The following is a 13254-nucleotide window of genomic DNA, read 5'->3' on the forward strand; positions in this document are numbered from 1 at the left end:
CTCGCGGCCCTCATCGGCAACGGGGAGGCGCGGCGGCTGGAGGGCTCGGCCACGCTGCACTCGCTGCGCATCCAGCACGGCGGTAAGGGGCGCCGGGGCGCGGGCGCGGGCGGGGTCGCGGTCCCGTCCCGCTGGGCTGGCGGTGCGTGTGTCCGCAGCTGCAGGTCCTGGCTGAACAGCCGTGTCTGCCACCTTCCCAGGGACGCTGGTCTTCGCAGATCGGCAGCAGCCCATCACGCTGCGGGCCCGCTACATCCTCATCCAGGACGGCGGGGCCCTGCACATCGGCTCCCGGCGCTGCCCCTACCGCTCCCGGGCCACCATCTCGCTCTATGGCAGGGCCGCCGAGGGGCCGGACGTGCCGGGCTACGGGAGGAAATTCCTGGGCGTGGGCCCGGGGGGCACGCTGGAGCTGCACGGCAGGACGCCGCGCTCCTGGACCCTCCTGGACAAAACCTTGCACGCCGGCGGGCTGCGCTTCGGCGCCCACCAGTCCCAGAAGCAGTGGAGCAGCCGTGGCCTCAACCTGCGCATCGTCGATGGGGGCACCGGGCAGGTGGTGGCAGCCGCTCGCTTTGACACCCACCTGTGGGCAGATGAGAGCAGGAGGCTGAGGGATTTCCTGGCGAGTCAAGCCCCGGGGAAGGTGGTGGCAGCTGCTGTCGGAGACTCAGCGGCCAAGAGTCTGACCCTGGAAACCCGGCTCCTGCTCAAGGAGGTTCTTCACAGCCAGCACATCCTGCACCTGGGCTACAGGTAGGAGGACGGGGCTGTGGCAACATCCCCCCAGCAAGTGCTCACTGCCAGGCTTAAAGAGAGCTGAGGCTTCCCCCCCACAACTTGCTGCTGCCCTGTGGCCCGTGCTAGGGGCTGAGGGATCAGGCCAGAACTAAGGGATCAGGTTTGCCCTCAGAAGCATGAACACTGTGGCTCTCAGCCCGGGCCTGTGTGTGTCTGTGCCAAGACCCTACAGCTGAGCTGTTATTGCGCACGTGGCCACCAGGCATCTCAAACCTGTAGCGCCACCATGGACAGCTCCCGGCTCCCTGCCTACCGGCTGACAGCTATCAGCTCCACATCCCAGCAGCAACTCCTTATCACCCCAGGGGGCTTCTGACCTCAGCACCAGTCTCACGGGGAAGGAGCACAGTCCTGAACCTGTAGCTGGAAACTCCCACCCAGCTGGGCGATGTTATCCCTCAGATCAAAACCATGGTGTTTCTGCAAATAGATTCAAGAATCAAAGTCATGTTTCTGAGGGCAATAGCATAATGCATAAAACATTAACCTGAGCAGTCATTAAGGGAACTGTGTAGTAGAGCTGGGTGTTATTTAATCCAACCTTGCCAAGCTTTATTTTGAACATGCTGTCTCTAACGCTAACTCTCCAAATGCAGCAGATCTCTCCAGACTGTACGGTGTTGCGGTGTGTTTCTTTCAAGAGGACCATTGACTGTTCTTGGTCTCCTCAGGCAGCCCTGGGCTCTCGTTGGGGTCCTTGGAGGCGATCAGTTTTCGACCTCAGAAGACAGAAAGCAGTACCAAAGAAATGGAACAACAGGACTAGCCGTAGCAGAAAGAGACTTTCAGACCTATGATGGAACCCATTTTACAGTCACTGCTTTCAGCGGATGGATAAAAGGTTTAGTGTCCTGGTCCAATCTTCTCTTTAAACTGTCTTTTGTTTTTCCTGCCATTAACATCCTAATTATATGATAGTCATATTATAGATATTTCTTATGCTTGGGTGTATGGGCATCAAAATTAAACATTAATCTCATGACACTTTTTGAGTTTTAACTCATCATAAGATATGGGGCTGAATTATTTAATAGCCAGACCCCTGCTGCTGTTCTCTGAATTATTTAACTAAAATTGAGTAGATCTTCTGTTTAGCTAATTGTATGTATCCTTTGTTTATCTAAATGCACAGGACAGGGGTATACAGCTGTAAATAGTAATAAAAGTAACGGTGTGTTTCATTTTTCAGGGGTACCTCATAATGGATTTAAAGTGGAAGTGTCCAAAGGCATAATTCTTAACTTGGTGGATGATGTTACAAGTTGGTTACCTGGAGATAGGATAGTCATTGCTAGTACTGATTATTCAATGCATCAAGCTGAGGAATTTAATCTCCTTCCTTGCCCTGAATGTAAAAGTAATCAAGTGAAGATTGATGGTATGACACATTTTCTTAGGCTATTGTTGTGCATAAATATTTATTGTCAGGTTTTTTTAATTCTTCCTTTCCAGCTGTTTTTGCAAGCATTTAGGCATGTAGGTACACACTTAAGCATTGATTCCTCTTGCAGCCAATGAAAGCATTCACCTGCTTGTTTGCAGGATTCAGACAGTAGGTTCTGGTCCTGGGAAGTCTGATCACTGATTAGAAATCCACAGAGGTGCTCAGCGCTGTAAGATCAGACCTTTTGTATTTGAAAACCACATAGCACTCATAAAAATGCCTTATTGGGTCTTGTTAAAAGAAACTTTAGAACTGTGTGATGAAAGAATATACTAAATTTGTCCTAACAACCCTCCCCCCCCTTTCATTTTACAGGCAGCCCACTTTATCTTCATATTGGAGAAGTTGTAGATGGCATAGACATGAGGGCAGAGGTTGGTCTTCTAACTAGAAATATACTTATTAAAGGAGAAATGGAGGACTCTTGTTATGGAGAAAACCATTGCCAGTTTTTCTCCTTTGACACATTTGGAGGACATATTAAAGTAAGTGATTATTAATGCACATATCTATAAATTTATATCAGTGATCTACTTCCCTTCCCACTTTACACAGGAGTTACAAGGAATCATCACTGTAATTCAAAAGATACTTTTGCATTTGGATATATGAGAAAGGATATGTAAAAATTATTGAGGTACTGGCAAAACTTGAGCCAAAATAAAAGCACACCCACTGCTTCACATCTTGTCCCACATTCTCCTCAACCTTTCTCTGGATTAGGCTGGATTTGTTTGTAAGGCTTAGTCCTGACTGTAAGGGTCTGTGTGAAGTTATGCTGCTTGAAGAGAAGCAGCACAGAGATTGTGGTCCCTCCAGAAATATCATTTGTTCTATCTGTTGCTCTTCAGGCTGGCAGGCATGAGGCTGGGTCATAGTCCTTCTATTCATCCTCATTTCTCAGTATCCTTATTTTAGGGGGTAGCATGAGAAAGCAGTTCCTGTGCTTCCCAGACCTTCTATAGCTGTCAAATATATGTGCATATTACCAGAAATAAATATTATGGAAGATGTTCTTCTAGTTGGGTTGGATGCTGCTCTTCTAGTATGGGTTTGATGAATGGACTGTAAGGTGGATAGAAAGCTGCCTGGATCACCGGGCTCAATGGGTGGTGATCAATACCTCAATGTCTAATTGGCAGCTGGTATTAAGTGGAGTGTCCCAGGGATTGGTCCTGGGGCTGGTTTTGTTCAGCTTCTTCATTGATGATCTGGAAGATGACACGGAGTGCACCTTTAGCAAGCTTGTGGATAACACCAAGCTGGGGCAGGGAGTAATAGATACACTGGAGGGTAGGGCTAGGATTCAGAGTGACCTAGACAAATTGAAGGACTGGGCCAAAAGAAATATCATGAGGTTCAATAAGGACAAGTGCAAAGTCCTGCACTTAGGACGGAAAAATCCCATGCACCGCTACAGGCTGGGGGCTGCCTGGCTGGGCAGCAGTTCTGCCGAAAAGGACCCGGGGGTTACAGTGGGCAATAAGATGGATATGAGTCAGCGTGCCGTTGTTGCCAAGAAGACTAACAACGTAGTGGGCTGCATTAGTAGGAGTGTTGTCAGCAGATTGAGGGAAGTAATTATTCCCCTCTATTCTGCACTGGTGAAGCCACATCCAGAGTCCTGTGTCCAGTTTTGGGGCCCTTACTACAGAAAAGATGTGGACAAATTGGACAGTGTCCAGAGAGGGCAACAAAAGTGGTTAGGGAGATGGGGCACATGACTTCTCAGGAGAGGCTGAGGGAACTGGGCTTGTTTAGTCTGAAGAAGAGGAGACTGAGAGGGGATTTTGTAGCAGCCTTCAACTACCTGAAGGGGGTTCCCAAGAGGATGGAGCTGGACTGTCCTCAGTGGTGCAAGACGGCAGAACAAGGAGCAATGGTCTCAAGTTGCAGCAAGGGAAGTCTAGGTTGGAAAAACTTTCTCACTAGGAGGGTGGTGAAGCACTAGAACGGGTCACATAGAGAGGTGGTGGAATCTTTTTCCCTGGAGGTTTTTAAGGCCCAGCTTGACAAAGCCCTGGCTCGAATGGTTTAGTTGGGGCTGCTTTGAGCATGGGGTTGGACTAGATGACCTCCTGGGGTCCCTTCCAATTTCTATGGTACTGTTCCTTTTTGGTATCACTTCTCTTTGGGTATTTAAGAAGTTGAAACACTTGTCAACATATGCAGCATTTGGGCCCATCCTACACTGAGGTCAGTGAGAGCAGAGGGCTCCCTGTCCTTTGCAGGCCCAGGCCCTTCATTACTTTACACACCTGTTGCCTGCTGGAAAAATATATATTTTTTTCTGTCATGCTTTTGTACTGAAAATTTTTCCTTAATTCTATCTTTGTCTCAACAGATCCAAAGAAATTTTAGCTCTGTTCACATGGAAGGAGTGGAATTAAAAAACATGGGGCAGCAAATACTGGGCAGCTATCCAGTGCATTTTCACTTGACTGGAGATGTGGATGAGAGAGGAGGATATGATCCCCCTACTTACCTAGATAATCTGGCCATTCATCACTGTTTCTCTAGGTGTGTTGCCATACATGGAACTCATGGCCTTCTGGTAGGAATACATTTTTATTGTCATTCCACTCCTTCTTTTATTTTGTATACTACTAAAAGTGGGGAGAAACAAGTAAAATGTCAGCAAGATTTTAAAACAGTACAATTACTTACTGTGGAACATTACTTTTATTTCACTAGTATATTTTTTGCCTTGATACCTTTGATGGTATCAAAGTTAATGGTATCAAAATTGATGGTATCAAAGTTAGACTGACATGGTAGTTTTATCTGTTGAAAGAAATATTGAGTTCTGTGTTTTGGCATACTTTTAAACTTGATCAAAGATAATGAAATATTTGTCCCAGGTCTGGGCAACCTTCGGTGGTATGGAACTTGAATTTAAAATGTAAAGATGCCTTCATGTAACACGCCGAAGTTACAGGCTTTTTAGTTTGCACCAGAGATACTAAATAGAGAGATGGCTGAGCTAGGAACAGGGTTAGACTAATCCAAAAAATATTCACAGGACTAATGGAAAGAAATATGAGCAACAAGGCCACTGATGGCTTTTTTTGGCATGTCAGTGCCAAAAGAGCTTGGGAATTTGGCTTTGGGTCAAATTCTGACAGTGTGGAAAGGGCATTCTGATAAAGGACTAAGACGAAAATGTATTCAGTAAGGAAAAGAAAAGGTTTCCTGCACAGATCTGGTCACCTCCAAATTCTGCACACCTTTGATGACCTGCACTGGTGCTCTGGATAAAAACCTCCCCAATGGGGAAATACTTATTTGGAGGGAATGTTACATATGTTTCTCCATAAATGCCCTTGGCATTGACTCCCAAGTGCTCCTCAGGGAAGATGATTCTTGCTCCTGGATATAGAGCTGTTTCAAGGTAGAATATAGATGTATATTATTTTACAGCATGTGGATGTGACCATCTAGGGGGAGCATTTTCACCAAAAGCCAGAAATTGATGCTGTCTTTGTGAGTTGAAGGGGCTCTGAGAGCACTTTGCATGTATCACAGGATCTGGTTGTAATGTCCAGGCTAGCAAAAAGCATTGATTATCATCTTATAGAGAACATGTATGTGTATGTGTTGGCAGAGCTCCCAAAAGGCTCAGCCAGAAGTGGATGGAGTTAATAGACATTCTCCTTCTCTCTACCAAAACCACTAATTTATATATGACTTCCTGAGTCAGGTCTCTGGGATGAAAAATGAGAGCACAAATGGATGTTGACCTTAGGTGGAATAACTTGTGGTCTTAATCCTTCAAAAAAGTGCAGTCAATAAGGAGCTGTCTGGCTATCTGTGATTTCACATCTGTTAACTAAATCAGAAACCCAGGTATAAAATCTAGATCTGTAGGTGGCATATGGGTTTACAAGGGCTTGGAGCTGATGAATCAATGGATACACTATATAGCAAGGTGTAAGTGCAGTATCTGAATCTGTGAATGAAATCCTTTCGTTCTGATACAATAATGAAAATAGATCTGTAGCTATTCTTCTCATACTCAGCTATAGATGCTCTGATATATACATAATTTTGGTACTAGATTATGAAACTTCAGAGTCTGTAGCAGAACAATTTAGATAGGGCTTGTTTTTACCCCAGTGTTTTATGACGTTATTTAGCGAAGTGCAGCATTTTCTGGCATATTGCATGCATGTCAGTGCAGTAGGCCAGTTCAGATATCTGGTTTTGTGCAGTGCCAGGATTGTGCATGTCATAAATCAGCAGCATCATAGCACAGCTTAGGTTACTTACCACAGTTGAAAAGCAGGTTGTGACATGCCTCTCGCTTCACTGACATGTGTAACACATACCATAGACTACTGTAGCAATTACTGTATAGTGTTGCAGTGCATAAAGGTCATTTATATTGTACTGCTGAGCTATATATATTTCAGTGTGTAAAAGCATCCTAATTATCTGATGTTGGAAACACTGAAGGGACTAGATTGAAGAATGGACAGTTTCAATCGTAGGCATATCACCCCTTTTAACACTTAGCGCTAATATGCTACCCCTAATTTCACAGGACCACAGGTACTCTGTCTTTTCTGATATATATTCATAATATATTATCTATATGCCAGAATAAGCAGCCCTCTAGATGTTATTTTAACGGATACATTTGGACCCCCATCTTTCAGTGCAAATATAAAGGCCCTTTAAATAATGCTGTATTATTCCCAGTTCTTTTTCTGAGACCCATATTCATAACCCACAGCTAGGTCCATGAAAAGCAAAGCATCAAACTGAAATTCTACTGCTCTTTTGAACGTGGACCTACCGTTCATCACCACCTTCTTCCAAAGAACAGAACTTAGTCTTGTATAGCTCCTTAGCAGATCAATGTTGGCTGAAAATGCTGCTTCTGCCCATCATAATGAGGGAGATATCTGGTTACAGCATTACCATTCCTAGCAAGCTGGCAATGTCACCTCTGATTATAGATGTAATATGTAATTGTAGTTCATTCCAGCATACAAATCGAGGAAATTGTGTCTAGTTTAACCATCCACCTGCGTACCTACAGAAACCAAGTGGGTTAATATTATTTAATTTTACAGTCTTTACATAGACACAGCTCTGACTGATGTGAAAGGGAATTTTGCATGCATAAGTAGCAACTGAGTATGCCCATTTCATTTGAATTATAGAGTTAGGCTCCAGTAAAATACTTAAGCTATCAAATATGATTTAGTAACAAATAGTATTTTATCTGGCCTGATTTAGTATTCATAGTTACAGCAAGGCTTTCTAAATTTATCTTTGTAAGACTGTACATCAAAGGAAGCTTGTGTTAAGCCCTTGTGGTCAAATTATGATTTAATGCAGTATCCATGTGCACGTCAGTTAATCTTACGTGAGCTGCGACAGTGGAGTGTAATCTCCACACAACCTTTACAGATCATTAGGGATGCCATGGTGCTGCAGTTTCTCAGAATGCAGGAGAAAACTTCTAGAAATATCATACTAGGGCACACCATTAATAAATCTTGTACTTTTCTTGTGAAATGTCTCAGTAAAGCAAACTGGAGCATTACAAATAATGCATTAACATGTAAAACATGCTTACTGTTTTGGAATATTAGGAATAACTTGGGGATTAGTGGGTAAAGTAGTGATTAAGACCAAGGAACCATTCCGATAATTAGCTTGATTTATTAACAAACTACAAGTTTGCTTCACATACGGTATAATGTAACATACTGCAGAAGTGCAATTGCAAGTTGTGGAGGGCTTCAGTGTCAGGATCCCCAGAGTTTGCTGGCCAGGCGTCCTGGAGATCTTGAGAGAAATCCTTGGCAGGATGTTAAACGCTGTCAGGAGAATTCTGACGCTTCCAACTTGTGACAGTTGCTTACGCATTTTACTTTCTGTCAAACATAAAATCATGTTCCTGTGGTTTTGAGAGTGAACCAATCATGTTTTACAACTTTTTAGTATGGCTGAATTTTACATGTGGTTTACTGTCCAGGGGATCAACCTTAGTGGTACTAGCTGTGCTATATCAGCATCCAGTTGTCTTGTTTTTTTATATTCCACTGTACCCTGCTGCCTCTGCCTGCTCCCTAAGGAGTGACATGCCAAACCACCCCTTCTACAACCCAATCAGTGACAGGTCTGAAGTGTCAAACCATACCCTTCTACAACCTGCTCATTGACAGGTCAGACAGAAGTGTCCAACTGACAGGGGTTACAAATAGGTCACAATATGAGTCATCTCAGTTTTCAGTGTGCAATAATTATATTGAGGCACAGAATGGCATTGCTTATTGCTAAGCATTTTGCTAAAGTAGCTTTTAACCCTACACTTTCTTTGCTAGAGATACATAGTCTATGATATGGTAATAAATCTTCTCTCAAAAACTCGAGTCGTTTACTATTTTCCCTCAATTACACATGTGAGTCTACTCAAATTAACATCAATAGAAATTTCACTATTGACAGCAGTGTGAATAGGTTCATGATCTTCAGCTAATAAGCACATTCTTCCAGCCTTATTAGTGCTGAGTATCATTTAATGTATCATTAGTTCCAGGACTACTTATTCAACGTGTAACCAGTATTTTATATGTTTGGTTCAGGTGAAAGATACTATTGGCTATGATACCCTGGGTCACTGTTTTTTCCTTGAGGATGGAATGGAGCAACGCAATACATTTTACCACAACTTGGGCCTTCTTACTAAGTCTGGAACCATCTTGCCTTCAGATCGTAATGAAGCGATGTGCCTTGCAATACGTAGCAATGTATATGGAAATTATATTCCTCTGCCAAGCACCAATTGCATGTAAGTAGTCAAGGAAGTATAATTATTATTTGCACTTAGCTCTTTGCATATGTGATCCTCAAAGCTTTTTAAGATGAAACTAAGATTTTTAAAGAGTGGGGTTCATTTTCTCTAGGTTGGGTGCTACTATTTGGGTTTAAATGGCAAATTTTTAAAATTATTTTGAGCTACTAGATAAAGTACCTTAATTGTAGGGATTCTTGGAAGTATCTCCTAACAGGAATATGAATCCTAGTCTGTGAATATTGCTTGTAATCCATTTCCATCACTGTTTCTAGAAAGAGAGAATCACATTATAGAAGTTTGCTCATTTCTGAACCCCTTTAACTCTCTTTAGATAGGATGTTGAAGGCTCCTTGAAGTCTGCCTGATTAAATGGGGCTCAGTTCAGTCCTAGCTTAAGCTAACATAAATACCAATTGCTTCAAAGAGAGTTTCTTGCCTGTTTGCCCTAGAGATGAATTTGGACCATAGCATCTAGAGTAAGTTGGTCATTAGTAGATGAGTACTTTAGTGTCTAGAGTCTATTAGAGGATTTAGTGAGAATGTAGAGATTAACATAAATTATAATTAACCTTGTTTATTGCACAGTAAACAGTATTACAGTTGCCTGGAGTCTATTTCCAGCTTGGAAAATCAGTCCATTATACTTTGGGCACTCATGTAACTCTGTTTTTCTCTACTAGAGTTGCAAATGGGGAATATTGTTTAGTATCCCTGTATTTTCCAACACACCATGTTGTGTTGGAAAGAATTTAAGGATCAAATCCTGTCCATTTTACTCTCTAGGGTCCTATTGATTTTCTTGGAGCTCCTCATCTATGTATGGTCAAACAGACAGAATATTGCAGTTACTTGCTTGGCCCTTTCCTGCAAACTAGTAATGTCAGTGGGATATGGACTAGGGCTGTGCAAAATTTTGCCGACCGTTTCGTTCTGACAATGTTTTGATCAATTTCGAGGTCAAAACAGCAAAATCGGAATGAAACAAAGGCCATCAAAATAGCCTCGAAACAAAATGAGGCTGGTCGAAGCATTTCAGAAGTCGAAATGTTGCAACCATAGGCTGGGGATGGGAAGTCAGTCCAGCTGGGCTGACTTCCCATCCCCAGTGCAAGATCTGGCAGGGAGCGGGAGGCAGCCCAGGTGGGCTGCTTTCCCATCCCCCATGCTACATCGCGCTAGAGGCAGAAGCCCAGCTGAGGTGTTTCCCAGTACCCCGTGCTAGATTATGCCAGGGCACCAGCAAGCAGCCCACCTGGGCTGCCTCCTGGCCCCAGAGCAATCTAGTGTGGGAGACAGGAAAGCAGCCCAGGTGGGCTGCCGCCCCGGCGTGATGTAGCGCTGGGGATGGGAAGTCATCCCAGCTGGGCTGACTTGCCATCCCCAGCAAAACTCAAAACAGTGTCAGAACAGCCTTTCTGTTTCAACAGAACGGAACAGAACAGCCCTAATAATATATTAAGACTGCTCAAGCGATCACAGATTCCCTAAAATTTTAATAGTATTGTTAATAAGTGTTCATTAGAATTGTCTCATAAAAATGTTCAAATTACTAACTATGTTCAGGAAGATAATATTTAACATAGTGTTTACGTGCAGTGTTTATTGGCAGTAAGACATTATTTTTTATCAAGTGTTGGTCTAAGTATATATAGTTTCTGTTTATGCCACTGCGTGTCTTTCCTTTGAATCAATGGGTCTCCTTTATTTGAACAAAGGTCAAAATAACAACTCTGTTAATCCTATTACTACTGAACCATTTGCACCTTCCACTGGACTTGTTCAGTTACCTTTCCGAAAATATTGTAAATCCATGGAGAGTTATAGACCTGACTTCCTTATCCTGGAAGTTCTAAAAAGCAAAACAGAAGTTCAGTTTCCAAACATTTTTCCATGGTTTAATTCTGTCCCCAGCATTTTCTTGGGGGAAAAAAAATGATGTAAGGTTTCCTTAACTTTCATTTGAACAGAGCACAGATTTTATGTTAATAGTCTCATATAATTTACAGTATTTTCAATATGTGGCTTCATAAATGAACATGCCTAAAATCACTTGACACTTTTACTTTCCTCAAAGAGGATCATTTAAAAGGTGCTGTGAAATATTAAAAGTCAATGGGAGTGCCGTGGCTAAAATCCAATGTGGCGCTATGAAAATTTAGCTCTTCCTGTTTGGTTACCACTAAGGATCGTTTTTATTTTTTATTTTCAGGGCTGTCAGCACATTCTGGATTGCTAACCCAAATAACAATTTAATAGGCAATGCAGCAGCTGGTGCTCAGGTAATATTATTGAATAGTAATTGATGTGCATGCAACTCTTACTGAAGTCATTGGTATGAAAGCATCACATATTTAGTGTATCCTTGTAAAATTTGGGTGCATATTGCCAAAAAGAATTAGGAAATGATTGACCTAATACAACATCTGTGTTAGCAGTATGGATGTTCCATTTGTGCCCTGCTGCATCCCTTGTCTGCAGTGGTTCCCCTTAAAAAGCTACTAATTGGCTACAGCTATCAGACTGGTATCAGTGATACCAGTTTTTCCATGTTATAGAAGAAGTCATCTACTCTATCCCCCTGTGCTGAGACAGGATCAACTATACTTAGCCATGCCTCATACATTTGTCTGACTTGTTTGTAAAAAGCTCCATTGATGAAGTTTCTATAACAGCCCCAGGTAATCTACCACAGTGTTTAACTAGTCTTAGTTAGAAAGATTTCCTAAATTATTTCATCTGCAGGAAGTAATTGTGTGGTGGCTGGTGAACGTTGACTTTTTAACAATGATAACTGCATTTTCTAATAATTAAAATATAAAATTGGAAGCACAGTTTTGTACCAAACCATATTTGTTTCACAGCACTTTCTGTTTATATGCAATAAGCCAAATTTGCAAACAAATTGCCTAAATTGCACCTGCAACTGCCTAAATTGCACTTGCCACATTTGTTCATGCAAAATCCACAAGTAGGTGCTCAATGAGCCCGTGCACGCATCAGGCACATCCGCCTGTGTGCACAGACATGCTGGGTTTGTATGCACAGTTTGCAAACTTGGTTTAGGATACTTCTTTGAAAAAAACAGATTCTATGTATTTAATCTGTGCAGGCAGCAATGCTAAGTACTACTGGATCTTGGAGTTGTTTGCCCTGTCCCATATTATTAACATGTCATTATTTTATAGGATGTTGGGATATGGTACATCTTCCACCGGGTTCCAACAGGACAGTCTGAGGGACAATATCCAGAGGGACAAGCTGAGTTTACTCCCTTGGGGATATTTTACAACAACAGGGTCCATTCTAATTTCAAGGCATGTAGGAGATTTTCATATATTATCACAAATATAATCATGAGGATTAGCGCTTATTGTATACAGTTCTTAGATATTTGGAAGGTTAGTGTGAGAGATGCATTTCCATAGTTCTGGTTTAACAGTCAATTAACCGTCAATTAGCAATCAGTTTTCACATTATTTCTGTGAGGCAGATGAGTGTTCAAACTGAGGCAGTATAACCTGTTTCTTGGCATGGAGCAGTGGTTCTCAACCTTCTTGGACTCAAGTCACCCATCCATAACTTTTGTGAACTGAGTGGCACCCAATTTCAAACACTAACTGTATATACTACAGTGTTTACCTCCATACACAGGGGCTGGGTAGTAGGAAAAGCCCAAGCCCAGCTTATCTGATTGCCTCTTCACACCTTGTGGCACCTTTCAAAGGATCTGGAAGACCCCACGGTGCCCTGATATCCTGCTTGAGAATCATGGGTGTAGAAGAATGTGTGAGTGCTGCTCGCTGTCACGGGGCATGTACTATGGAGGTGATTTAGAGGGAGTTATGGATTTCATGGATGCGGTAGTAGGAAAGTGCAGAAAGCCTTACGCTTCTCTCCTAGCACAGTGCATTGTGGGTGGTGGGCAGAGGACCTGGAGTAGGGGCTTGGGGGCCAATACATTGCTTCTGACAATGAAAACTAACCATTTAAATCTCTTTGAAAACATTTTCCCAAAATGGGAATTTAAAATAATCACTTTTCATTATTTCTCAGAATTCCAGAATGAGAGGAGCCAAATCTTATTATTTAGTTGGGGGAGTTGTTTGTTTATCATTAGGAAACAATGAGGTGGATAAAGGAAAGTCAAAACAACTTTGTTGTGCTCTATCCATATATACTGTATGCTGGCTCGTGTGTG

General features: G+C 42.6%; 2 protein-coding genes across 2 annotated transcripts in view; both read left to right on the forward strand.

The window, feature by feature from the left end:
• The window catches only part of LOC109288308 (transmembrane protein 2-like), a 77330-nt gene that overhangs the window by 6293 nt on the left and 57783 nt on the right, over positions 1-13254 (forward strand). The window contains exons 2-10 of the mRNA XM_019503818.1: positions 5-82; positions 201-756; positions 1473-1642; positions 1991-2179; positions 2561-2730; positions 4590-4799; positions 8845-9050; positions 11266-11335; positions 12242-12370. Of these exons, the coding sequence (XP_019359363.1) occupies positions 5-82; positions 201-756; positions 1473-1642; positions 1991-2179; positions 2561-2730; positions 4590-4799; positions 8845-9050; positions 11266-11335; positions 12242-12370 (1778 nt within the window). The remainder of the gene's footprint in view (positions 1-4; positions 83-200; positions 757-1472; positions 1643-1990; positions 2180-2560; positions 2731-4589; positions 4800-8844; positions 9051-11265; positions 11336-12241; positions 12371-13254) is intronic.
• CEMIP (cell migration inducing hyaluronan binding protein) overlaps positions 1-13254 on the forward strand; it is a 157809-nt gene that overhangs the window by 539 nt on the left and 144016 nt on the right. The window lies entirely within an intron of this gene.

This window comes from Gavialis gangeticus, unplaced genomic scaffold (assembly GCF_001723915.1).
Source record: "Gavialis gangeticus isolate Ggan-Ray unplaced genomic scaffold, GavGan_comp1, whole genome shotgun sequence".
Classification (NCBI taxonomy): domain Eukaryota; kingdom Metazoa; phylum Chordata; order Crocodylia; family Gavialidae; genus Gavialis; species Gavialis gangeticus.